Source organism: Sturnus vulgaris, chromosome 3 (assembly GCF_052056855.1).
Source record: "Sturnus vulgaris isolate bStuVul1 chromosome 3, bStuVul1.hap1, whole genome shotgun sequence".
Classification (NCBI taxonomy): domain Eukaryota; kingdom Metazoa; phylum Chordata; class Aves; order Passeriformes; family Sturnidae; genus Sturnus; species Sturnus vulgaris.
The window spans coordinates 79,935,271-79,962,925 of NC_142245.1; the positions used below are offsets into that span (position 1 = coordinate 79,935,271).

At 41.4% G+C, this 27,655-nt stretch overlaps 1 protein-coding gene across 7 annotated transcripts in view; it reads right to left on the minus strand.

The window, feature by feature from the left end:
- Positions 1-27,655, minus strand: part of LOC148224438 (uncharacterized) — a 67,305-nt gene that overhangs the window by 39,273 nt on the left and 377 nt on the right. For 3 of the 7 annotated variants that reach the window (XM_088162071.1, XM_088162072.1, XM_088162073.1), the window contains exons 2-3: positions 11,741-11,880; positions 6,633-6,749 (exon numbers count right to left, since the gene is read on the minus strand). In XM_088162071.1, coding sequence (XP_088018197.1) covers positions 6,633-6,749; positions 11,741-11,880 — 257 coding nt within the window. Of the gene's footprint in view, positions 1-6,632; positions 6,750-9,065; positions 9,122-10,460; positions 10,509-11,740; positions 11,881-17,224; positions 17,270-18,039; positions 18,188-27,655 lie in introns of all 7 variants that reach the window. The other 4 variants (XR_015802614.1, XR_015802613.1, XR_015802612.1 and 1 more) reach the window with 4 other exon arrangements.

The following is a 27,655-nucleotide window of genomic DNA, read 5'->3' on the forward strand; positions in this document are numbered from 1 at the left end:
CTCCTCAAGTTTGGTGCACTGACATGTGAAGGAGGTGACTGGCATGGCAGGCACTGTGCCTGACTGATGGGTTTTCCCGAGGACAAGGGGAATATATGTGATGAAAGTTTGGGTAGGAACTGGGCCTCCATATGAGCACCCAGAACATCCTTCTTCCTGGGAAAACAGCTGAAGGGATGTTCTGAAAGACTGGCTCTCTTTTACAGAAGCCTTCTCTGTTTCTGAGAGGGTTTATTTCCTTTGTCTCTCCTTTCCTTACCACTAACTTAACTTAAGTCTATGTCTCCTTAGTCTCCTTACACTAAAAGAATAGAGGCAATAAGGGAATCAAATGGACAGCTATTAAACCAATCTAAATGAAGGAAGTTAAGGAGCCTTCTGGAGACAGGCTATCCGTCTGTGGAATGTCACAGGCTGGGTTAAATTATGCAGCCTCACCACACCCCAGTATCTGAGATAGCTGTGAGATAAGCTAAGCACATTTTTAAACCCAAAACAAAAGCAAACACCTGAAGCTGCTCTAAATTCTGGGCAGAGAAGTTGGGCAAGGGTGGAGTTGCCTATGCATTTTAGGAATTTCTGGTAAAGACTTCCTATGAAAGAGAACATGCAGGGTACTGAACCCTGCACCTCACCTTGAGTACAGGCAGCAGAAGGGGAAGGAACGGGGAGGCAAGACATGGAAGCAGACCTGTAGGATTTAGATCAGAAAATGTAACAGCCTGTATAGCTGCAATGGCTCAGGGTAACAAAAAAAATCAAGCTTCTCAGTTCATGAAGCCACCTGGGTCAAAAGAGGGTAAGAACTCAGCAACCTCATCTTATTTTGAAGGAGATCATGGTTGACAGCTATACCACAGCCACCGCTTTTGGAGTCCTCAGCTGCACTGCCACCATGTCACCTCTGCTTAATGCCCAGTACCTGAGGGCAGACCAGAAGTACTTGTCTCCTGGAATGCAGGAGACATTTCCAGCTTACATCCTGAAATGTAAGCAGGGAATGGGGCATGGAGGTATGCCAGCCTGGGTTGCCTCAGCACTACTTGCTGGATCTCAGCAAAGTGCCTCCACAGATGTCTACAGGCTTAAGGCCAGGCTGGGATCCTGAACCTGGCCTAGGATCAAGCCAGCATCAGGAGATAGGCAGGCAGAGAGTAGCAGGGCTCCTGGGGTTGTGTGAGAAGCAGCAAAACAGAGACAGGAGGAGGACTGGGGACTGGAGCTGCACCCAGGTATGTACCAAACATTGCTAGACAGAAAAGAAGCTGAGAATCATCATGCTGGCAATCCTTGGAGAGGAAGCCCAACACATCCTGAACCTTCACTGTGTCTTAGACAAAGACAAGTATTTTCTCATAAGTAAACACAACTCACCAAACTTTATGATATTTTGCACATCCTACCTACAACCACCTGCACAATATTCAAGGCTCTTAGCTATTTGGATCTAAAACACTGTTTGTAAAACTAAGTTTGACTCAGCTATAACATTGATTTTGGTCCCAGCTGTTTATACTAAGGAACTCATTACAGCATAAGCATTTTGAGTATATTATATTGAACTATTAAAAGGGATTTTGTTTTGTGGTATTTAGAGTAGTTCTTAAATCAAGACCTAGTCTGTCTCTTGACAGTATTATCACTGCAACTTCCTGATATTCGGTCGATGGAAGGATAGAAGGACCATTACAGCTTCTTGCGAACATGAAGTATGATGCAGTTAATTAAAGAAACGTAAAGTTAAAATGCAGTGCTAAAGATCACCTCTGTGCCTCTGAATGCACACTGGCATTATATCAGTTGGGTAATGATGGGATCATTTTGTTCACCATTTTAAGCTGAGGTTTATACAGTCCATTATAGGATGGAAATGTCACCTTACAATTTAGCTGAAGGTGATGTCAGACTGTATGGTCTATAATTTAGGCCATATTTCCAATAATATTTTGATTTCATTACTCTGAAGTATGAACTTGAATGGTCAGACTTTGAGCCTTCTAAAGCAAAGGGTGTTTAAAAAGCCAGAGATTCCAGAGGAGAGGCTCACAGCCTTACTGCCCCTTTGCTGCTCTGTGCACATCCTCTAGCTGGCAAAACATCTCTCCAGGGGGACATTTGCACAGGTCCTCATGACAGCCTGACCCAGGCAAGAACTGAGGAACGCTAAGACAGAAAGCATGAGAATTGGTGTGTCTCCCACTCACTTCCACGTTGCTGAGGGAAAACCATCAGGAAAACTGTGGCATTTAAATGAGCAAAGGCACTCTGTTAGTTAGCCCTGGTAAAACACACATCTACAGAGAGACAGGTGACTATATCCAGAGCATCAGTGGTTAAATACAAAATGTTCCAAGAAATACCTTGACTTTTCTTCAGTATAGCAAATTTGAAGTTCTCTTTGAATAATAAAATAACAAAACTCTTTTGATTTCATGTTTGCCAGGTTGTGTATAATAATACCAGAAAAGATCAAAACCTGGGCAAGCCAGGCCATGACTGGCTGCCGGATGCTGCGTCAGAATAAGAATCACTGAAAATGGGAATGTTTCCAAAAAGGGAATGGGCTGCATCATTCATTCCTGACAGAGTTATGCAGCTGTTACTTAAGCCAGTCCTTGTCATGCCACAGTTCCCTGATAGTATCAGGAACTACATGGACATTTGTCAAAACAGGATGACATCTAAAGATAGCATTGAACTTAAGGGAAAGGAATTTTAAAGAAAACAAATTACCATGGTTACCATGTAGGGTGAGAAAAGTTCCCTGTGAGTAGAAACATGACTTAGGTGACCTTTGCTGAGACAGACTCCTGAGACAGCACTAAGCTGTGCAGAGCCAGCAAGAGAAAAACAAGAGAGTCTGAGCAACAAGTGAAGATATTTCAATGTTCAAAGTGGTACAGTGCAGCTGCTGCAGGTCATACCCCCCTGTAGAGCCCAAAGATTTGGCCCAGGAGGCTCAGTGATTTGTAGCTGAAGCAGTTGGAGCCTACATGCCTCTGCAGCACTGGCAGCAAAGGTGAACATGCCAAAACCTCCACAGCACAGCCAAGCACCACTACCAACCCATCCAAACACCCTGGCTAAGCCACAGGCCAGAGCTGTGATCCAGCAACATGCTGAAACCAGCACTAGGGTGCTAGTGCCAAGCCAAATGCCACATGTTGCAAAGCCTTGATAAATCAGGTCTGGCTACTCACAATTGTTTAAAATCATTGGTGGGTTAACCTTGTACAAGCGTGCTGGGTGCTGGAGGAGGCACTGATTGCTTGTGCTGCTCTGCCTCTGTGCTGCATCACATCCTCCCAGGAGCCATGAAAAGACAGCATAAAGTCAGTGGCTAATCTGATAGCAGTCGCGTGCCTGCTCTTGCCCAGCACCTGTGGAATTACAGCATGGGTTTATAAAAGAGCTTAGGGCTTCCTGTGGCTTGATCTGAGAAGCTGGCAAAGGCCAGAGCTTTCTTACCTGTGCACTTGGACAGTGACAAAGAAACCGGGGTAAATTGCAACCCCTCTACAGCCCTTGAAGCAGCAGCTGGGGTAACAATCTCAACTCTTATCAAAATCCCATGCATTGGCCAGTCTCTATGGAAGAGTGCTGAGTCTTTTGTTACAGCTGCACAGCAGCTTCTCACTCAGCCCCTGACTGGCAGAACACACTATGGCAGGAGCATATCATGCCTTTCACAGTTGCTCTCCTTCCTCCTGCTGCCCCCAGCACCACAGAGCTGCTCTGGTTTGTGCCTTCTGTGGTGTTTTGGTGACCCCAGGCCTAACCTGGAGGAGAGCTCCTGCTCCACTGTTCAGCCTGATAAGAGATGTAACATCTCGCTACAGCCCTTTGAGCATCTCAGCTACCACTAGGCAAACAGCCAACACATAAAGGTTTCTGGCACAGGTGCAGGCTGGCTATGCTATTGGAGTAGAAAAAACATAAAACCCCGATTTGTCTACCCAGGCAATCCAAAAGAAGTTCTTGGTCTTCTCTTCCCTGTCTCTTGCATGCCTCTATTTCAAACCTCACAAGCACTCAGACACCCAGGTATTCACCTTCTTCCACCATGTGAAATGCTGAGACTCAAACCAGGATATTGATGTGGTAACATATGTTCCTGAAATTCTTCTGAGCAACAAGGTCAAGAAAGTCCTGCTGTGGTGACTTCAAAGAGAAAGTCTGCATGAATCCTCTAGCTCCTAAATTTTTATTAGATATTTTTGGGTGGAGTGGCGTCCTCTCCCTTAGGCACTTAGTGGCAAGCTATAGTAATACAGAATGGAGTTTCTGACAGTGTTTGCAGTACTCAGGAAGGGACAAATTTCCATGAAATCATCACTTCCCTGCTGAGCTCAAAATAGCGTGACATAAGCAAACCATGATGAACGGACGAAAGTTTGTTCTGATGATGTAATCCCAACAGTGTTAGGTAACAGTGAAGGTTGGCAATGCCATGAACACACAGATTTTGCAATCTTCCCTTTTCTATATTACTCATGTGCTTTAAGGTAAATGCAGTTGAACTGGTCCTTTAATTTTAATAAAGTCTCATCTTGGCCCTCTTACTATTAAGCAACAGTATGTTGTGAAAGTTTTAGTTTTACTGTACTCAGATAACAGATGCAAGAACAGGATGAATATATAGCAGAATGATAAAATTCCTCTATGGCCTAGCAAAGTTTACAACTGTCCTTCACACTCCAGCCAGTAGCATATTTTCCTGTGATGTGAAGGAAGATAGTAGAGATGCTTTAGACCTCTAAAAAGTACCTCTGTTAACACTAGTCAGTGCTGCGACTTCTCTGGTGTCCCACATCCTTTCTCCCAAATACAAAATCAGCATTTCAGCTATGTAGTCATTAACTTTAATTTTTTAAATCAACAGTTAAAAGCATCTGACTAAAATTCCCTTCAGCTTTCATTTCCCATTCTTCTGACATCATCCTTTCAGTATCTCTCCAGCCATCAGAGTCCAGCCAGAGAAGAAGACTGAACAAATGCAGAAGCAGACAATTAATTTTCCCAGAATCTCTTCATCTGTTCCAAATAAATTAGACAGTAAAATGCAATGGGAAAGGCCATTTTAAATTCATTACACACTTTCAAGACCTGAGTTAAAACTGCAAATGGTTATACTGTGTATCAGAACCAAATGCATGATTGAGGTTACAAACAGATTTTATTGTTTACATTGGCCACTGTGTAACCTAAAGCAGCTGACTGTTTATTTCCCAGAACCAGTTACATCAATTCATAAAGCACTGGGTATTTGGCTTTCCTTTTTTTTAAGAACTGTGTTGCAATACAGTTTTTAGCATGGAAATTTATCAAAAGTATTTACAGTTGGTTTAGAGTTCAAAGGGGCAAGATAGGAATTCAGATTAACTGGAAATCTAAACAAATGTAAAGGAAAATGAGGATCAGATTCCAAAAACCTTCTACTCTACACTGCAAGCCTAACAAATGGTCTTGATTTGTGTTGGTTGTTAAAGAAGTGTAAATTCCATGATAAATTGATGTAGCTCCTGGGATGAATAAAATCAATAATGTAATAACACTGAGTTAATACCAAGCTGACATTGATTGAGAATGAGTACATAGAATTTGAGGTCTCCTTCCATGCACAAGGAGATATTAGTAAATCAGAACCAGATTGCCAATTAAACCTTGTTATTTTAGGGCAGATGAATAAAATAATGTGTGATGAATAGAGCAGACTGAGGGTGAAGCTAGTCAGTTTAAAACTGAGTGTTCAGAAGTCTATGATTCCAGAATGGGAGCATGTGAAGGAATCAATAATGCCCTCCGAAGGCTTGCAGAAGCTGATGGTTTGTATTGCATTTTTCCATAGCTGTTTCTATATGGGCAAAGGAAGGGGAGGCAAAAGATCTTTACTCCAAGGAATGGGCCCCAGTTCACAAATTAGTTTTTGCAATTTGTCTCCAATTTAGACATGTATTATTGTGTTCCCTTAGTATATGGTGAAACTGGTCAGTGAATAGGCCTTCTCCAGCTCCTAACAGACTTGTTCCCTTTGCATGTCCAGTGTCCCTGCTACTTAAATTCTACCCGGGTCATGGGTGGAGAGTCAACACCAGGTGAGCATTAGGCCTTTCCAGACACAATGCAGAGAGCAACTGAGGGCTTATGGTAGGAATATTTGATCGCTAATATACTAATTTACACTTTAAATCACAAGTCAGGCTTAGAGAAGGATGGGTCATGAGAAAACAAACAGAAAACCCAAAATAAAATGACTGTGTGCAACAGAATGAGAAAATGAAGCCTTATTTCTTATGTCTTTTTCTCTGTCCCTCTATCTCTTTTCCTCTCTAACATCTGGTAAGACTTCTCTCTCAGGAGAAGTGACATTTTAATTATTAATTCTCCCAATTTCATGGAAATTTAATGCAACTTTGATACCACTGAGGCCTCTATACTTATCTGGAGTTGGGTATTAGGGTAGAAGTCATCTGGAGGGATGAAGAGAGATATGCACATATGCAGGACACAAAATGCCATCTAGGTTTAAAAATATATTCCTTTTATTATGATAAATGGAGTGCATTTGTTTTGAAGATGGGAAGGAGGAATGACTGCAGAAGCTCAGGGTGCTGCTGGGTCTCAGCAATTACCTTGGAGTAGATGTGGAGAGACTTCAGGAGCAGTGTGACAGTGGGATGACTTGCCTGCAGATATGCAGACGGATATCACAGAGCCAGACCTCAGGTTTTTCATTTCCACCCTCCATCCTGAAAAAATGAAAACAGAAGTGTCTTTTCCTCTTGTTCTAAGACTTATGTATCAGCGGGGTAAATCTTCTGATAAAGAATTTAGACATTTGTTCAGAGAGAACACAATCTCACCTTCTAAAGAAAATCTCTTCTGGGCAAAGACTGCATCACTGCTGCAATGTGCAGTTCCTTTCTTCCTGGGGTTTGCAGCAGCCTTGGATTCTCCATAATGGCTGTGCTGGGATTGGTGCTGAATGCACCACTGGTGGTAAATAATTACTTGACCAGTTAGCAGACTCCTCATACTGTCTCCTGTGCTTTTACAGTCTCTCCAGATGTATTGTACCAGAGGATTTCACAGGATCACCACAAGAGCTTGCTTCCACCTGAAGCAAGTTTGGTCACCAGCTTCAACAGAAACAGGAGACAAACCCTACATGCTCCCCAGGGTTTCTGTCAGATACCAGTGTCTTCTAAACATCTGTATATAACTAAAGAGACTGATAAGTAATGAGGGAGGGAAGACGTCAGACAGGAATGCCCTTGAAATAAGCTATTCTAACAATATTATGTTGGGATTAAGATAAGCACATCATCCTCAACTCTGTGTGAATGAACTGAGGCTATTTAGCAGCTCCATAATTCATTCACCTTTTTTTTTTCTCCGAGTAAAGCACCAAACACATTCATTATTGTTGGCTTCAGGGCTCTTGGGAGCCACCTTCAAAGCTCTCCATCTTCAGCATGGACAGCTAATCGGGACAAATAATTTCAAGCAGTTTAAGAAACAGCTTGACCCCCAATGCAATATAACTAAAGGTTAAAGGGACATCTTGGTGTGTATCTTTAGAGAATATAAATTGAGCTGTTTATCCCTTGTCTCTGGAGCCTGTGCAAGGTTCAAATTCAGTTTATAAGCTTATCACCAAAATTCATTTTATAGAGTACCTTAAACTCCCACTCAGTCCGATCAAAGCTTTTCCGACATAAAGTGAATGAGCTACAATGGGTTCCCTTGTTCAGTCAGCCAAGTCAATGTTCTTAATCAGTATAAAAACATCAGGAGTCAAATGGTGGTTTTTATTAAAATGTGTTTGATCAGCTTCCAAGGAGGTGACAGAGGTCTGTGGAAAGAAGCAATCCTGCCCACTCCTAGAAAATGCATGTGAGCCCTGTAAAAGCACTGGGCTCTGAGAAGACCCTGTGGCTTGCTCATGACTGACCTCATTATCCTGGAAACAGGGCGCACCCTCTCACCCTTCACTCTAATCCTCCTCCAGCCTGACCTCTTTTGAGTTGTCTACTGCTGAAAACTCATTTATGGCAGCTCCTTCCACCGGATAATAATCAAGCCCCTGGGCTTTGCCAGGGATCAAAGAATGATTGCTCCAGTTGTCTCAAAATCTATTGCTTCTTTAGATGCTGTTACTGCTTATTCAGATAAAGAGACATTATGATGAAAGTCCACAGCAGCTGTGGATTAGAGACAGGGCAATGTTTAGGAAGTGATGTGTGGGGCACAGCGTCCATCTGACTTTCTGGGCACTCACTCAGCTCTTCAGGAGAGAGTGGATGTTCCCCCAAGAACACCACACAGACATGCCTGGCCCCAAGAGCTGCTTGTTGGTCATAGCACTCCTACAAGTCTTTTCCAAACATAGGCCCATAAGTGACAGCCACTGCTCAGTCATCATGCCACATACACCCAGACATCCCCCACATATCAGAACATCTGTCTAGAAGCCAAGGTCCTCTCTTGAACTCAGTGAACATAAAGTTGATTCTTCCAGCAGTAGGGAAGGAGCTCACTGAAGCCTTCACCCCTACAAAGCACAGACAGGGAGAAATTCCACATCCTGGGCTGTCTGGTCGAGAGAACTGATCACCATGAGTACACTTGGAAATTAGTTATATTGCCCAAGGCTTCATTGTGACTTGAGGCTGTCAAACAGCTGGATCTCTCCACATTACAAAATGGAAGAATCAGCACAATACTGTCTTGCTATCAGGTCCTTGATGGGCTCACAACTTTCCTAATGTTTCTCTGCTACAAACAATCTTATCTCAAAAATCTCCATGCACTATTGCCAGAAACCATTTACTACCAAGAATAGCTCAGACATGGATCTCTGAATGGCTGACATAGAGATGATCAAGACACATTCATGACAGCAAGACTGTTATGAAATAGAATCATTCTCTGGAACAGCTCTAGACTTCAGATACTTAGGGCCAGAAAATTAAAGCTAACTAAATTCTGATTCATGCAATTAAGCAACAGCAACAAGACAACAGGGCCATTTTACATCCATGTGCTGGGAAAAAGGAAATTACCTAATTAATAGAGAGGCTCTCCTGCATTCATGATGTCCTCTCCTTCCTCCAAAAGCCTGTCAACAGAAGTTGGCAATAAAACAAATATAACTGAGATATTTGAGGAGATAGCTCATCAACAAGACCTATTCACACATGCAAGTCATCAACAAACATTTCAGATGGGAAAACTAACCAAATTTGGCAGGTGAAGCCTTTTTTGCCCTTGGGACTATGCTTGAAACTAATAATTTGCAGTCATAAGTCCAGTTGGACACATCACTACCTCAAGAAGTTTAATCAGTGAAGACATAATCTCTGTTCAGAATTATTTGGTCAGATTTTTCTCTCCCCAAGGAGCCATTGGGAGGCAGGAAGGATGTGTCCACACACTGATTGGTGCAGGGATCTGACTAATAGGAAGAAACCTCCAACCAGGAGATGGGAGTGGAGAGTGAAAAGGCATGTAACAAAAAAAATTTCATTTTCGTTTATTTACATTTTGAAAACTTATGCATCTGCAGAGATTTGATAATTTTAAAGAACTTCAAATAAAGGACAGGAAAAGTAGCTGATTCATCTTATGGTCTCTTATGGACATTCCCTGTGATGACCAGTGACAGGACCCGAGGGAATGGCCTGTAGAAGTTGTGTCAGGGAAGGTTTAGGTTGCATATCAGGGAAAGGTTCCTCACCCAGAGGGTGGTTGGGCACTGGAATAGGCTCCCTAGGGAAGTGATCATAGCACCAGCTATGATGCAGTTCAGGAAGCATTTTGACAACACTCTCAGGCACATGGTATGATTTTGGGGTGATCCCGTGCAGGAATTGGATTTCAATGATCCTTGTGGGTTCCTCCCTAATCAGAAGATTCCATTCGATGGTCCTTGTGGGTCCCTTTCCCATTCAGAACAGTCAATGATTCTATCATTACCAATTCAGGCAAGTAGAAAAACTTACACAAACCCTGAACAACTGAACTCTATTCCATTCACAAAATAAAAGCATGAAGAAGAGAGCAGTTGAAATTGTCCATGATTCCACACTTTAGAAAATATAAGCAATTCCAAGAGCTCCTAAACACAGACTTGTGATTAAAATTTTACACCCGTTTGCTAAAATTTTTATCTTATGCCCTAGCAACATCCTGTGAGTAATTCCTATCTTCAGGAACTACATGGATCTTATATTTTTATCCTGATTTAACTATATCTTAATAAATGGAGCACAGTCATAGGTTTTTTTTTTTGTTTGTTTTCCCAAAGCAGACTGAGTTGGATTTGAGGAGATGAACACGGGAGCACACAAATCCTAAGCAACTCTCCCTAGGCTTCGGGCTACCTGTTGATAGTTCATCCTCTCTCCAACAGTGTTACATAATGTCTGTAATAGTACATTTAGGTAGTGTAAACATACCATGTTTCAATGCTGCAGTCAGTGCTTTCTCTTACATAAAGTACTAATCTAAGGGAAAAGGTAAGCAAATTACTAGTTAAAGAAATAGAAATAAAACATTTTTTTGTTTTCTCTCCTTTTTGCCTTGTTAGATGCCTCCCCCCCCCCCCCCCCGGCTTATCATTCTCCTTGTGCATCCTCCTTTCTTATCACAACAAAGTGACAGGTTAATTCAGATTTTCCCTCTGCAACCTTGACCACCTTACCCATATCAGCAATCTCACAGCCCTGACCAGGTGTGACCACCCACCTTGGTACTCAGAGAGCCCAAAGCCATCTTGGTGCTGCTGCCCAGCTTCCTCCTGTTTACTAACAGAGGTATGTTTGTGCTCAATTATAAATGCCATTGTACTGAATCACTGAAAGATACAGGACAGCAGTTGAGTGTGGAGATTTCTAGGAATAAGATGTTTTTATTGTGCTGCTGAACTCTCTCTCTTTCTGAAATGCTTGTAGATTTGTGATTTGAAGAACCCATTTTTTTACTGTATTCACCAAGCTAGAGGCATGCTGATTCCTCATTCAAATTCCTAAAAGTATAAAACAAATTACATGTTCTTGCAGTTCTTTTTAATACAATTAGTTACATATCTCTGTGTGTAAAATATTGTTCACCTGCATTTTTTACCTGTAGTGATGGAAGATGATTATTCAGAATAGTTGCTGCATTCTCATTGAGGAAGGCAGCTGACAACCTGGTTCAGTTCACATCAAGCATGCCAATAAGACTTACAGATAATCATTGTTGACACACTGTTAACTCTTAGTCACGATATTTACTGTGCTCTGTGTGAGATAATGACCGGTTTGAACCCACACCGTTGATAATAATACGGGGTTTGTCATGTCTTTCAGAAGGAACAGGATGAGGAGGGTATCATTCTTTGTTCATTATTGTTTCAGCTAAGTGAGAGGAATCATGTAGGGCATTGACTGGAACAGTTCAGTGTAAAGCCTTCACCCTTCCCAACTCATGCTGGTGATTAGTTGTTGACATGATTGACTAGTGACCTAGATATTGTAGGATGACAAGAAATCTCCATGTTGCATGGAAAAATCTTTGTTTTACTACAGCATTTCTTGCATCTCCTCTGGCAGCCAGTGCTCATTGTTGTCTGAAGCAGAATACCAGACTTAATCAGCTTGGCCTTGCACAGTAACCTCCACGTTCCCATAAACATGGAAAGTGCATTTCAGCTTCTCCCTACCAGACTGGATGCAGTGTCTGTGTGAATACTCACCAGACTGCTCCCTCCTTGCAGCCTCCACAGAACTAATTCCTTGCTTCCCATACTTGCAGCACTGTGCTACAGTCCTTTTCCATGATCCAGGGCTTCCAGCAGAGTTGACCGGGCAGTCTTCAACTGGCAAAGTGAGTGGTCTGGAAAAGCAGAGTGGTGGAAATATGAAAAGAAGTCAAGGAGGTGTAGGGACTGTTTTATCCACCATGGAAACAGCTGCAGGATGGCTGTTTATCCACGCTCTGTCATCTGGGAGGCTTGGTGTGGTGTCCCTCCCATCCTGCATGAAGAATGAATTCTCTAATGCATCAGAGCCAAATAAACTTTGTGTACCTGTATTTAACATGAACAAAGAGTGACAGTGTCACTTTTGATTGCAGGCTGAAACACAGCTGTTTCACTGAAGCCCAAATAATTGTGCAAGGAGTGAGAGTCACAAGACCTCTGATAAAAAAGGAAATGAAGGCATAGTCTGAGAATATAAGGCTCAAATCCTAAGAATGGGATGGGTTTGTGTTTATGCAGGTAGGTAGGTAGTGAGAAATGTGATTCAGATGTTTTTATGAGGCAGATCCATATAACTACAAACTGGGTAAGGCTGCCAGATTTCTGTGCGGTTCCATTGTGCTTTAGGGAATTGTCACACCCCTGATGCTGTACTGGAGAGGAAGAAGGTGACTTCCCCCCTAGGGGAAGTCCAGCTTGTCATGCAACAGCACCCATATTTTCCCAACCAAAAGCTGCACCAGCCACTTTGTCAGGAATGGGAGAACCACACCTCATCTGCAGAAAATAGAGGGTATTGCAACAAACATCCCTTAAAAAGATGCACAGCTCATAATGGCTGCAGGCTGTATCAGGCCTCTATCCTTCAATTAGTGATCTTCCAAATGACTCACCAGTGAGCATTGCATTAAAGACCTGCAATCTGCAAGGACCATATCTAAGTATTCATTGACAGGACAGGTAGCACCACTTTTTTGAAGGTTGCCCAACTTCTCTTTATAAGGTCCTATTTTCTGTTTCCTTACATCTCTGCCAACCCTTGATGAGTTCCAGCTCATGTGTTTCAAGCTTAGTGCCTGTCAACAGCTCATTGTCTGCTAGTTGGGTTTGATGATTTGGTTTGGTTGAATTTGGGGCAGACATCTTATTTTCTGTTCCATCAGTTTAGCTGTCTCCAAGAGAGATTTGTCAAAAACAAAGAAACAAAGAAAGACAGAAACAAGCAAAATCAGAAAAAAATGTTATGGATTTCTTCCTATAATTGCTCTTTGTGGCAGAGAAGTGAAATTTGTCAGGCAGATGGTCCTCAGGTCATGAATCTGCAGGAAAGCCCATGCTAATGATGTTTCAGCTAATCAGATTGTCGTGAAGCTTGGTCTTTCCATATGGCTCCTGACTGTGCCACAGTGGTGACAACATCATCAGTAGTAGCATTTGACCATCTCTAAAAGAGAGAACTAAACGGAACAGGGCACAAGTATCAGGCCTGAGGAAGCAGGCTTGCAGGCAAGAACCTACCATCAGATTGTAGTTGCAGTCATTGAGTGATCCATTCATTCCCTGAAAAGGTAAAACTACTTGGGCCAAATCAAGAGAACCACCTGTGAGTGAGCCTGTTGTTGCTTTGTGCTTCTGTTATCAGTTTTCTTTAAATACAGCAAAATGAGTCCTGCCAATTTGTACAAACTAATTTAGTGTCTAAGTAATTTCTGGAGGTTAATTCATTATGGGTGCTCCAGGTAAATATGTGGGAATGATAGGCATGTGGCTGTTGCTTGGGCTTGGGAGACTGTTAAACCAGAGAGCCACCATCAGTCAACCAATCAATCTATCAATTAGCATTGATTAATTGAAGGGAAGAAGAATGACAGCAAAGATAATGTAATCCTGTTTTCTGAACAATAAAATTGAGCATGTGTAAGCTCCAGCCATTTCTGAGCCATGGGCACTGCAGTATGCAGTGTCTGGAGCAGGATCAGTGGTAGGATCAGGCAGGGGGAAGAGAAGCTGTACCTTGGAGGAGGAAGATACAGCAGTGAGACCAGGCAAGCACAGTGAGACTAGGCAACTATGTGAAGGGAACAGTAATAAAAGAGTATGGATGATAGAGGCTAAAGCAAGGAAAAGGGAGTAAAGCAAGGAAGATATGCTTGGAAGGGGACCAGTCCAAATGTACAGGGGTATCCTGTACACTTCCTACTCTCCCCCTTCAAGGACAGATGAAGGGCTAGAGAAACTTTTTCCTACTTCTCGGGCCTATCCCTCTTGCTCCAAGTCATAATGAGCGCCCTTACCACTTCCAGACTGTAGTGGGGAAAAGCATAGGTCCCAATGTTGGGGTACAGGCTGGCTCCAGCTCCACAGCTGCACAAAGGTGTGATGGGATGTAGCCTGGACAGGTATTTACAGCACCAGAGGGCACCAGACAGCAAGGTGCACGTGTTAACTGAGTCCTTGGGGCTACAGAGTTAGAGAGGTAGGAACAGGGAGCTGACTTGGAAAAGTAGACAGGAGGGGCCATACATCATGAGTGTATGATGTCAGAGTGGCAATCTCAAAGTGCTTTTTTCATTCACTTTCTGTAACTGACTTGGAGTAAATCTCAAAATACCTGGCTTCTGGGATTTCTCTCTTTGCTCTGTCAAATCAAGAAAATAAGACTACCTTATAAATTCAACCTACCCCCTCTACTAACTCTACCTCACTGAACTGTACATGTCCATGCCATTCATACCCCAAACATGGCTTTGCAAAACACTTTAGGGAATAGAGAACCACTAGAATTTTTTAACTTCACAAATGTGGTGAAACTTGTGCTGTGGGTCTGTATAATCAGCACTCATTTACACCTCTAGAAGTAACAAGACAGGCTAAACCTTTCAGCCATTGCAGCACCAATTACAACCCCCTCAGCCTAATGCCAAAGATATCATCTCTACTTCCCTGGTATCTGGCACTGAAGTCATCTCAGTTGATTTCCTGCCCTCTGTTAACAACCCCGGTGGCAAGAAGGCCCAGAGGCACTCCCTGTGACACATATCTCTGCACTAATATGATCATTTGAACCCTGGAAAAATCAGGCTTCCTTTTCCCCTCTGTGTCCTTGTGCTCTGAAATTAGATTTCCTTAGATGTAGGGTAATTAATATGAGTCCTCTCCTCAAAAAAAGCACATCAGGCTACATACTTTACTCTTCAGCTGCAAACTGAGAGAAGTATAACAGCCTTCCTACACAGCTTGCTCAAAACCCAGTCTCAGGGCTCTAATGGACTGTTGAAGAGAAGCAGCTGTGGCCAAAGCACACTCCCAGCTTGGGAAATACTTGAAGGAAAATACCTTACCCGGCATGATGATTTATGAATGTGTTCAGAGTAAGACTTTCAATTGTTCCCCAGATATCTTCCTCTTTCTACCTTACAAATTAGATCCTTTAAATCCTCCATTTAAGTTCTTTCCCACTAAACATTTTAGTCAGGCTAAATGGGGTTTTATCCTTGGGTTTTGTCACAGTAACTGCTCAGAGCAATAGTGGTCTCCTTTGCAAAGGACATTGCTAAACTGGCCTCCTCTGCAAAGGCCTTTCAGCTATATTAGCTGCTTTAGGTCTGACAGCCCCTCATGTGAACTCACTTTCCTATGCCCAGCTTGAGTTTCACAGCAAGCTGGGCCACCAAGAGTGAAAGGATGTGATCTACCAATCACACCAGAGATTAGAAACACCTTGCTCTGGAAAGAAAACTAAGAAAAACATGAGGATGTATATGAATAGAAAAAAAGTATTCAGAAAACCTTGATGTGTCATCTTAATCGTCTTCCTATTCATGAATGTACTTGAAACCTCTCACAAGGTTATGATAAGAAGTTGTTCACCAGTGTTACAAGAAGACAAAGCGTTCTGTTTTTTTCCGAGCAGCAAGTTACAACATGAAAGCGAACGTGGTGTGCAGAACACTTTTCACCTCCACGTTCCCATCCAGAACTGTATTTTCCCTTGATAAATGAACTACGTCCTACAGCTGTGCTACATATTTCAGACTAACAAGGGCAGAAGTAAGGTCACACCAATTCTAGAGCACTGTCTATTGAGACAAAGGGATTCAGGCTTGTGTCATGTGCTCTGTGTTTCATGCAGCATAGATTTAAACTATTTCCTGAATCCCTTGTTTTCCTGGGGACATGGCAACAGTTTATGTACACTGAAGTTAGACATGGTCAGCTTATGCATTTTTCCCTTCCTCTACCAAACATTATCTTGTTCCTTTAAACCCAGCTTAACCTTACTTTGGTTCCTGTTTCTTTGGGGCACATACACCAACAAGAGAAGTGAAAGCAGCTATTTCTGTTTCTTTCGACTGCTCTGAGCAGCTCCTGAATGCTTGAAAGTGAATAAGGGCCAGAGACACCTCAAAGAGGATGAGTGAATCTCTAGTTCCAGTTCAAAACAAAAGGGATCCTTGAACTAAATCTCTGGTGCAAATTTCTTGTCCTTATCTGGTAACAGACCTGCTGCCAGCAACATACAGTCAGAATGTGCAAGAGCTGAACAGCGAACTTGGGATTCATGTCACTGAACACCTGCTGTCTAAAAAATTCAGATGGTCATCTAGGCCTCCTCAGCACACAGTGCAGACATACAGACAAAGAGAGTTCATCACATCCTTTTACACCTACTTTGGGCTGGTACAGGTTGTGCCTGGAAGGCGTCTCTTTGTCTCCATATGGTATGAGCTAGATGCTGAGCTATCTGGCTGGGGTTAGGTGAGAGGCACTGAAATCATCTTAACAGCTATGTTTATCTGGGTCTTCTGTCCATCTGGGCATTTATATCCAGGATCTCCTGATGCTGTCAATTCCAAGGCATTCAGAGGACTGATAGTGGTGTCTCTAGTCATCTCGTGTCTCTGTTGCTTTCTGGCTATTTTTTTCAGGAAGTTAATTCCCTTCAACCATGAACACGATTCTAGAATTACAAAGATGATGGAGGAAAAAAAGGGGAGGTTACCTCTCTCCCACTCTTAATGGAATCTGAAAAATGTCCAAAAGCTGTTCTTAAATGAGTAGCTCTGTGAGCAATGTAACTGGTGACTCCTGATTTCCTATGGATTCCTGTTTACAGTCAAATTCTCTGGAGCTTAATAATGTACAAATGCCAATTACAGCTTCTCTGGCACTTGGAGAGGTCATAATGATCCACTCCCACGTAAAGTGTCTCGTGTCAGATCTGAGTTCTGCTTGGGCTTTTCCTCCAGTGAAGGCATATACATGATATGTCTCTTCTAGAGAGACATCTATTTTCCTGACTGGAATTGCATATGAGTTCAAAGACCTGAGTGGACTGACAGCAAAACACAGCCAGTCTTCCAGCAAGCAGAAAGCCCCTTGAAAACTCAAAGAGAATCCATTTATACTGTAAGGAAGTAAACTAAGAATGGAAATACTTTTCCCTCTATACAACTTTCAATGAAAACTTTTGCTCACCTCTGCCTCTTTTTCCTGTTACATATCACCTCTGAAGGCACAGACCTGGCAGATGGCAAAAAAAGAGTAGTTGCTTTTGTTATTATTTAGATATAGAGCACCTTAATGTATGCTAGTAACTGCTGAGTTGGGTGGAGAAGCTTCCTGATGGAAAATTGTATCTCCCTTTGGAAAAAAAAAAAAAAAACAGAAAGAAAAGAGGAGGTACTTGGAAAGATAAAGGGCAATTCAGTCCTTTGAATGCTCATATCATAAAACTGAATATGAAATAATTACCATAAATGAGGCAACTACAACCTCTGCAACCTGGATGACATCCTTCTGTGTCATCAAAATAAAAGTTACTTGCAGAAAATATATCACTTACTACCTTATCTCAGTTACCCAAGCTCACACATACAAAAGAAGACCAAAGCCTTCTAAGTTAGTTCTCTCTACAAAGAAATTTAACTCTGCAAGGATTTTAAGCCTATTTCTTTCCCCAAAAATACTGGCACTAGGATAGGCATGATTTTATCCTTAAACAGGGTGTTCCTTAGGCTCTCTGCCAATTTAATTGGCTTATTCATATCCTTCCCTTCCAGATTACCTCAGGGTGATTTACATGTTGGAGGCCTATAAACACTGATGAATCAGTACATGAAAACCAAAAACATTGTTCAGTGTCTGACAGGGTCCTCGCTGTTTTTTGCCCCCAAATTAATTGTTCTAACTGGAACAACCTAATATGTCATCAACCTCTGACATCATTCTAATGCTATACAGAAAAAAAGAGTTGCTAAAATACAATAGCACTACTACAATTTGGTTTTTACCAGTGTTTCCAGGTACTTCATAGGAGCAAGTAACAGGTGAGGTTTTCAAATGGGAAAATACAGATGTTCCCAGTCTGGCTTCTTCAGCTGACTGGCCATTTTGAAGACTCCTTCTGATTTTCCATCAATAAATCACTGTGACTGAGCTCTAAAGAAATGCAAATACAAAGACAATTTAATTTCCTCTCTCTGAGAAACATAGCTTTTGTTGTAGCAGTTCAATACCTACACTAATACAGTTTTATTTAGAAGAGCTTGTGGACTTCCGTTGAATTCAAAACAATTTCCTTCACAAGTTAAACCTGAACTACACCTCTAGGAAATATTTTGCAGGCCAATTAAGGACAATTTTACCTCCACCAAATACAGGAACAAGCACAGATTTGTATTCATTAATAAAGAAAGAGCTGGAAGAGGTTAATTTTGCCTTTTTGTCGATCAAAGTCTTAGACTTGCATGTATCTCCTTTTTGTGATATGAACACTTTCATAGAAGCATAGAATGGTTTGGGTCAGAAGTCACCTTAAAGATCATCTAGCTCCAACTCCACTAGACTCCATCCATCCAGTTTTTTATCAAAACCATAAAATGGTTTTCATAAAATGCACTAGAAAGCTTTACAGAGCACACTTCTCTAGAACTTTGATAACAATTGAATATATTTTGCCTCAGTATTCTCACAAAAAGCAGTCACTCCATCATCCTCTGGGGAATTACTATACCCCATATTCAAACACATTACATTTCCTGCTTAAATTATGTGTCCCTGCAGTGCCTTTCCTAAGCAAGGTTCCTGCTTCTAGACCAGAGCTATTGGTGGCTATGCAGCCACTCATGGAAATACAACACCCTTCCAATAAGTTCCTATTTTGCTTTCAAAAAAAATTTTCAGTCTTAACACCAATCTCCCTAAGATCATCAACCAGCAGTTTTAAAACCATTTCACAGTAAGATTTCCATAATGTCTTTAAAAGCCACAGATTGCTTCATAAGGCATTCCAGTACTTGTTTTCACAAGGACTTTGTGAAAACTTATATCAACTAAATACTGAGTTAATAAACTCAGTACTCTTAATAACAGAGTCCATACACTTAAATACCTGCTGGAAGATGAACACTTCTCTACCATTACAGCTGAAATATTACAAAGTCCAGCACTTTTAAAACAGTGCAAATGCCTTAAAACTAGTTTCCCTGTTTGCACTGGCAGTTGTGGTTACAGGTGTCATGCACTTACTAGCTCTGCTTAGATATTAAATCTTGCACTCAAATTCACTCATATTTGCATTCACTGACTATGTTTATCTACAAAAAAATCTGCAATACATTTGTCAAGCCCACAACATGTTCATACAGAAGTTCTAAGCAACATCACAGAATTGTTACAGTCCATATATGTAAATGCAAGTGAGCCACTGCATGAAGTTTTTAATATGCAATACAGGAAAGCAAATGTGTAATGAAATAATGGGAAGAATGAGGAGTGAACTCCCTAAAATTATAGCACATATATACATAATTTTTATAAACAGCTGGAATGTTTCATTCCTACTGAATACTTTAAAAACACAAACCAGTAAATAGAATTCAGATCTCACAAGAAGTCCATTTCAGGACTTGATCATTTAGAGTAATAGAGAAACATTGCCTAACCAAGGGAAATACACGGAGCCCACACTCGAGGCTCACTGCAGGAAAGTGGAGAGCTGGCAGCCCTTTGAATTCCTCCTCTTTGATCCACAATGAAAAAGGATAATAAGGGTGCATGTACTCGCCCTTGTCTAGTTCTCACTTTCTTCAAGAAAAGGAGCTGTGCTGATTCAGGGCTGTAACTGTGGCCCAGGAGAATCTTGTCCTTAAACTCCCCACACATTAAAACTACTATTTAAAAGTTCTCAAGATTTTGTCTCCCTTTCCTTAATTCAATCAATTCTAGTAACAGACGCTTCTTTGTTGCTTGTCACCAAAGTATTTTAAGCACTTTGAATCCTGTCTCGTTTTAGACTTGTTTCTAAAGGAGTCAGATCTGGCCTTCAGCTCTTTGTTTTTCTTTCAAAACCTTATTGAACGAGTTGTGCTCCTCTGCATTCACTTCAAGGACACCACATTTTCTTTTGTCATGATAACTCTCACACTGGAATGCCTCAAAAAACTAAACGCAAAAATAAAACTATCTTTTCAATTTATTATTTTTAATAGCATCCCTATGGCTGAGTTTGAGATAACCCCTCAAAAGGACATGCTGGGGGTCACAATGCAGAAAATGGGGCTAAAGCCTTGCAAATTGTAGCTCAGGCAAGAAAACCAGGAATTCAGGAATGTTCAGTTCATGACTCTATTTACACCTTATGCTGCAACAGGGATTGACAGCTGCAGTAGGTCTGGCCTGCTCATTCACAGTAGGCTCTCTTTCCTACAACATTAAATGTAAGCATGTGTTTTGTGAGCAGGGGTATTGTACAGAAAAACAGCTCCTGCTTCCACCCAAGTCCACAGGAAAACAAAACAGACTAGGAGTCAGAGCTTTCCTTTCTTCACTTTTATTTAAATGTCAGTATTTTATGTGGTTGTTTATTAAATAATAATAATACAATAATGCCCAGAGGCTCCAATTAAGACTGGGAAGTCGCTGCAGTGGGATTGTGCAAAGAGAGAGGAAGGGGCTGGGAATTGGATGGCTCCCCAGCGACCGGGAGCAGGGGCTGGGAGCTGGCTCCTCTCGGCAGGCGGGAAGAGCAGGGGCTGCTCCCAGCGCTGCCCAACACTGGCAGCAGCAAAGCCTTTTGTTTGCGTGGGAGTTTGATGGTACTTTGGTTTTGGGGTTTTACTCCCTTGGGGTTTTTTTAATGTCAAGACACAGAGCAACCAGGAAGACATACAAAGAGATTTTCTTCAAAGTAGATGAGGGAATAAGAAGAGTATATGTAGCTGTATATGCTAATTCTTATTAATTAAAACCAGAGTGCTGGGCTGGAGCTGTGCACAGGCTTTATTAGCTAATATTAAAACAAAGGGTTGATTGCCTTCCACAGAAATTTTGCCTTGGCAAAGCTCCGTTTGCTGCAGTGGAGTTACTCCTCTGTTCACACCAGTGTGAGCACAGGATCAGGCCAGGAGCCCTCAGGAAGGAATTAAAAGCCGATAACAAAATAAAAGGACAAACGGGGAAGACAATCCTAAGGAGTGACACAAGAACAAGCATGTTGCTCTCGGCAGAAAGCAACTGGCAAAAATTAATTGTGTAGTCAGTCTCTTGCTTGGTTCTTTTTGTTTTGTTATGAAAGAGGACTTGTTTTTATAATAGAGCAATGGGATATATTTCAGGAGAAGAATCTGAGCTGGATAGGTGTTATAGCAAAAGTACATTTTATGGGGAGATTTGAACGAAGGCAGTGTGGATTTGGTTTACAAGATGGGTGCAGTTGTTCCAGGCTTAAAGAAAAAAAGGCAGCATGAGTGAAAGTCCTCTGAGGAAAGCCAGAGAAGGGAATGAAGAAGGGAAGGAAGTTACTAGACTGAACCAGAATGTGTGGGATTGACACAAACCCCAAATGAATGCATCAGTAGAAGAATGCCAGGCTCCAAAGGTGAGGCCTGAAACCAAAGCAATGAACAACACAAGAACGTCCAAGAAGAGGCACAAAGGTGATGAAATGCTCCTGGTTAGTGAGGGAAAAGGGTGAGGAGGGCAGTGAAAACTTTTTCTCCTGAAATGGTGAACAGAGAGACCCTGAACTGTGGGTTGAAAGGAGAAACTAAAGATTCCCTGGGAAAGAGTTCTGGAAAGCTGGTAATTTATGAGCATCTTCAGGCTAGAGGTGACCTAAGTCTGGGGAAGAATTTTGGAAACAAGGTCTGAGGTGGGGAAACAGGTCGTTGGAAATACTTCACAGAACAACTATGACCTAAAACCAGCTTTTATATAGAGAAAAAAAAGGAGCAGATCAGCTTGAAGGATGATAGAATTAGCAGCAGTGGCGGAGAAAGAACAAGGAGTGGGTTTGCCAGCAGAAGATAGGTGCTGTCTTTTGTTTTTTCAACGGAAAAGGTATGCTAAATGAGAAACACTGTACAGGATTGGCAGAGGGGAACAGAGGGGTGATTGATCAGAGAGGGAGAAGTAGGTTAAGCCACAGGTGTGCATAGATGGTAGAGCACACATACATTGCTTGGGAGACCAAAGAGCATCCTGGAGGTCAGCTGCAATGGGAAAGAAGTTTTTGAGAATAAAATGTAGCCAGGTACTATCTGAAAAGAACAGAAGGATGGATAAGACCGGTAAGATAGTGATAGAGGAGTTGAACACTTAATAAATGATCTGGAAAAATAGGAGTTTTAACTCAAGTCTTCAGTTCATTGTTCTATGTAGAAAACTGAGCTTAATAAAAGCAAAATTTCCAGCTGACTTCCACGCAAAATTTCCAAAGAGGCAACGGGGGAAGTACTTGCCCATTTCTTATGTGTTGCAAGTGAACAGAATGAACAGTATCTCAAACCTGCTCCTAGTCCTGAGGAAGTCAATAGGAGATAGTTAAGAGATAATTCAGTTGTCACTCTGTCCTATGCTGGCTTATTCTCTAACATGCTGGCACAGAAGAAAAACTGACCTTTACCATATCTCAGCCTGACACAGCTGTGTAAGCTCACAGAGAATCCAGCCTCCAGTCCACTGAAAAAGTGGAGAGACGTTCACAGCTCAGCATATTTGACTTCAATGGCTCTTAATTTACATGTTCAGTATTACTCACATTACTAATACTTGGCCTGTAATTTTTTTCACCATTCCAGCTCAATATATTTTTAGTTGACTCAATTCTACTCTCCAATTAACATGCAATACCATGCTGCTCCTTTACTCTTAGAATCAATTATGAAAAGTTCTTTTACAAAGATGTAAGAGAACATTTTGGAAAAAACATCTTTTCATAAGAAGTACAGTGTTCCTTTCTGTTAAAGCACTGCACCAGTTTAAGATCAATAGCAAAGCAGAGTTTAACATGGTGCAGTATTTGTCCAAAATCCAGGCAGGGAAAATTATATGTAAAGTTTAAAAATGTGAATTCTTAACAACAGTAAAAGAAGAAAACTGATAGGCACAACATAAACATTTGTGTATAAAAATGTTTGACATTGGGGGGAAGGGTATTCAGGACATGGTGATATAAGGCAATGTTTCTTTAGGTTGCAGTAGCATTTCCAGTACCTCACGACGCTGCCCTCCTTATACACCATTACTTTTTTGGGGATCCTACACAAGGTTGTGACTAACAACAGATAGAAAAGAGTACTGATCCATGCTTTGCTAGTTGATGCTTTCCTGAAGTCATTGAGGTAATTGCAGTAGTCAGAGCTGCAAAATTTTACTCAGTGCTTCGTAATTATTCTATATCCAGGTCTGTTAGCACAATCCACGCATATACACCAGTGAGTTTAGTAATTTTCTTTTTATAGCTTCAATATATAATTCTGAATACAGGTGAACTGACTCAAATGGGTTATTCCTGCTTCACATCCTTTCAGGCTGTCACATTTTAACTCCAGCCTGCAGCTAAGCACCACACAGCCACTCCCCTGGTGGGATGGGGGAGAGAATTGGAAAGGTAAAAGTGAGAAAACTCATAAGAGTTTTCTGAGATAAAGGCACCTTAATAGGGAAAGCAAAAGCTGCACACGCAAGCAATGCTAAACAAGGAAGTTATTCACTGCTTTCCGTGGGCAGGCAGGTGTTCAGATATCCCCAGGAAAGCAGGGCCCCATCACACCCAATAGTGACTCGGGAAGGCAAATAGCACGACTGTGAATCTCCATTGCCTCCCCTCCCCCCTTCCCAACTTTATATGCTGAGCATGATGCCATATGATGTGGAATGCCCCTTTCATCAGCTGGAGTCAGCTGTCCTGGCTGTGTCCTTTCCCAACTCCCTAAGCACCCCCAGTCTCCTCACTGGTGGGATAAGAAGCAGAAAAGACCTTGATGCTATGCAAGCACTGCCCAGCAAAAAATGAAAATATCCCTGTACTATCAACACTGTTTTGGTCACAAATCCAAAACCTATCCCACATCAGCTACTGAAAAAAAATCAACTCCACCACAGCCAAAACCAGGACACCAATAAAATGTTTAATTTCACAGTGACTTTCTTGTTGTCAATTTGTATTGCAAAACTTCCTGGGTTATTCTTAATAGTCTCATGTCACTGAAAACATCAATACCATAGAATCCCTTTTTGAAAAAATTACTAAGCCTTACCTAAAGCCTAGCCCACAACTAAAGACTGAACATTTTATTTTCACCCATACTGGTGCTACTAGAAGAGTGTTCTGGAAAGTCATTCCTCTGGCACTTCTAAATGTTCCTCTTACTTTCAGTTTAGGTGAGGTAACTGACAGTTCCTGTTATCAACATAGTCTTCATCACAAAAATAGATCTCCTGAACTTATTTTCCCCTTGTGCTTTTAAGGAAAAATCATAGAATTCAGCAATCAGTAGGGGTAATAATTTAAATAACAATACTTTAATTTCCTGGGGCTAATTTTTCCCTTTAATATTATTCTAATCAGCTCAGTTACCTTTTCCTATACAGATTCTGGTTTTAATTAATCTTTTCTGAATATGTGGAAGTATATACAGTATTTTAGAGGAAATCAGTGTTTTGAATGTCTTTTATATTTGGAATTACACCTTTTGTACTTCTGCTGGCAATACCTTAGTAGCTCAGGCCTAAGAAACAGATTTGTCCTATTGAAAGTTAATGTGTGTTGCAGGTTCAGGTCATAATTTTTGGTACAGTTTGTCAGCATAAGTCAGCATCTAAAGAAGCAGAGCTGACCTTCACTGACCTCTGCCTTTCATTCCTGTTCTTGTGTATCCTTTCCCTTCGGCCAGCACTATCTGCGTTCCTGTATAGCAAAGCAGACTGAGAAATTTACTCCCGTTTTCTTTCAACCATTTTTTACACCTTCCAATTCGTGTACTAATCCCTATTATTTCAGCTTAACTAATCCCTTCTCACTTGGCACCATACAAACACCTCACTGACATAATGGCAGATAACCACCACTGCATTTTGTCCACAAAATCTGCAACCACAGTGTGTGCCTAACACATAAGAAACCTTTGGTACCCATGTCCAAATTCAAGTGGTATATCACCACTTAAAGTGAATTTTGTTCACTTGTGGTGAAATGAGCAAGACCTAGAAACTGTTCAGCTAATCCGTGGTCCTGTGCTGGCAAGCACAACTGGTTAATGAGAAATGAGTCACAGGTGAAGTGGGAAGAATATGGTTAGATGGTGTAGAAGAAAAGGGCTGTGGTGTGGATCCTGCATCAAATGAATAGGATGTCTCAAAGAAAAGGAAGAGGAAGCAAAGTCAAGATGTCATACAAAGAGAATGAGAGGAAGACACCAAAGAAAAAACAATGGGGAAATGGAGCAATGGCAGAAGGAAGGGGAAGAAAACAGAATGCACAAAACCTAACATTTGGTCCACTGTGATATTTCCATCACCATCCCAAAGCAATACACTGAAAGGGTTACTTTCCCACCTCAATCAGAGCTGTACAGAAGTCAAAATATTGTCTTGAATCAGGACTTGCCTTTTTAACAGGTGCCATACTTAAAGTACACATTCAATAAAATCTAGCACAATGTCAGTTATGAATAAGCTCTCCCACTCCCAGTATTAATAAAATTTGTGGCTACCATTTATTTTAAAAAGATGCTTATAATACATAATTTTAAAGGCAGCCCATGTAGCACATAATGGGGCACTATAAATTGGTTATATAATAAGTAAGTAGAAGACAGAACAATATAAACAGTGGTTTGCAGCCTTGACCCTATGGTGTTTCCTGCCACAATGAAAGTAAAAACACATGTTCCCTGACAACCATCAAGCACTTTGTCACTGCTGTTGGACATTTTGCTGCCTTAGGGCTTGTCTACATGCAAAGCTACATTGGTTTGGCTGGGTTTAATTTGCTGCAAAGGGCTGTGTGAATTCTTATTTTGACCTAAATCAGACTTGCTTCAGTTTAGTTCAACAAATTAAAGGTCAGATAAAAGCTAAGTAACTCTGTTGATTACGACAATCACAGTTCTAATCAATTGCTTACAATTATAGCGCTGCCTGTGCTGGCAAAAGTTGACTTTCTAGTAGCTTATCTTGATGAAGTTTCACCTGATTCCTCAGACTGTCTTAATTAATTTAAATTGTGCTTGAATGGTCCTTTGGATCTAGTGCTACATGGTTAATGTCACCAAATCTTTGCTTCTGCTGGTGAATGCAGAATATATATCTAAAATAATAATTTCAGTGGGGAAGTGCTGGTTACTCTGAAACTTTCTTTCCACTACCTCACCCCAACACAGGCACTTCTCAGCATAAAAGTGATGGCAGAAGCAGGGCACAGAGCACTCCGAACTAAACAGGTGCATCATACACATACTAAGAGACACTTGGAGTTTCCTTAATTCAAAGCCTGCAAGAGCAATTTTGCCTGACTCTGTCTGAGTTAAGTGCTTGGTAAGAATATTTAACAGCAGAGCCCAAATACAGGGAAAGCTATATGCTTAGGGAAATGTAATGGAAATGAAGAATTAAACGAATGGAAAACCAGCCAGCATTATTCCAAAGTAGAGTGTCCACAGAAGTAGTTTTACCAGTACACTAATAGTAGGACAATTGTAACACTGTAATAACATCAGTACATTTCCTGAGTCTTGCTGCAGAGAAGCAGAACTTGTCTTAGTTTTAGAAAGGCTTGTCAACATCCTTATTTCCAAGGAAACACTCCAAGTACTTCTTCTTCAGAGGAACAGCTCATAGCAGAGGATTCATTTTGTGATTTTCCAGTATTAATTTGAGGCTAAGGCAACTCAGGCAAGCATAAGGTAAATTTCACCTAATTGCTCCAATATTGTCACAAGCTATCTGTCTCAGAAAACAAATAATTTGTTGAGAAGGAAGGTTCTGCTAGGTCACCCCACCACCTGAAACCTCAGCTACCCCAAGAGCAGCACAACCACAATGTCAGCACAAGCAGATTGGTGTTTAGACTGACTGGGTGCCACTATGGCTTAATTAACAATATATGCCACACACCAAACATACACAGCAAGTCCTGCTTCCCAAGGATGGTAAGGTTTGTGGGGTTTTTTTAAGTTATTAGAGAAAGCCTAGCTTACATACACTTCACGACACAATCAAAAAATAGCAAAGTGTCAAAACTTTAGGAGGGCATATGCATAACTTTGTCTTTCAAAGACAACTTGTCTTTGTATTCATGGTTGAATTAAGAACATTAGATACAGAAAAACTAAGTTATATGTATTTTGGGGGCTATCAACCTCTGTTAGCTTTCCCACTGTGGTGACCTGTAACACAGTTTGTTTTAATCAGGAAGCTGCACAGGAAAGAGCTGTGCTCTTCCCAGCAGCAGCTTTATCGTTCTTTGAACCTCTTCCCTCACCACTCTCCTTAAGCAAGAATGTGCTTTATGCAACTGCAAGGAAACCACTCGGTTACACCGTGACACAGTTCCCGATATCGTGAGGCCTTTCCATGAGTGTTATTAGCTACCACCTCGGTCTCCCGCACGCTCCCTGCTCTGCC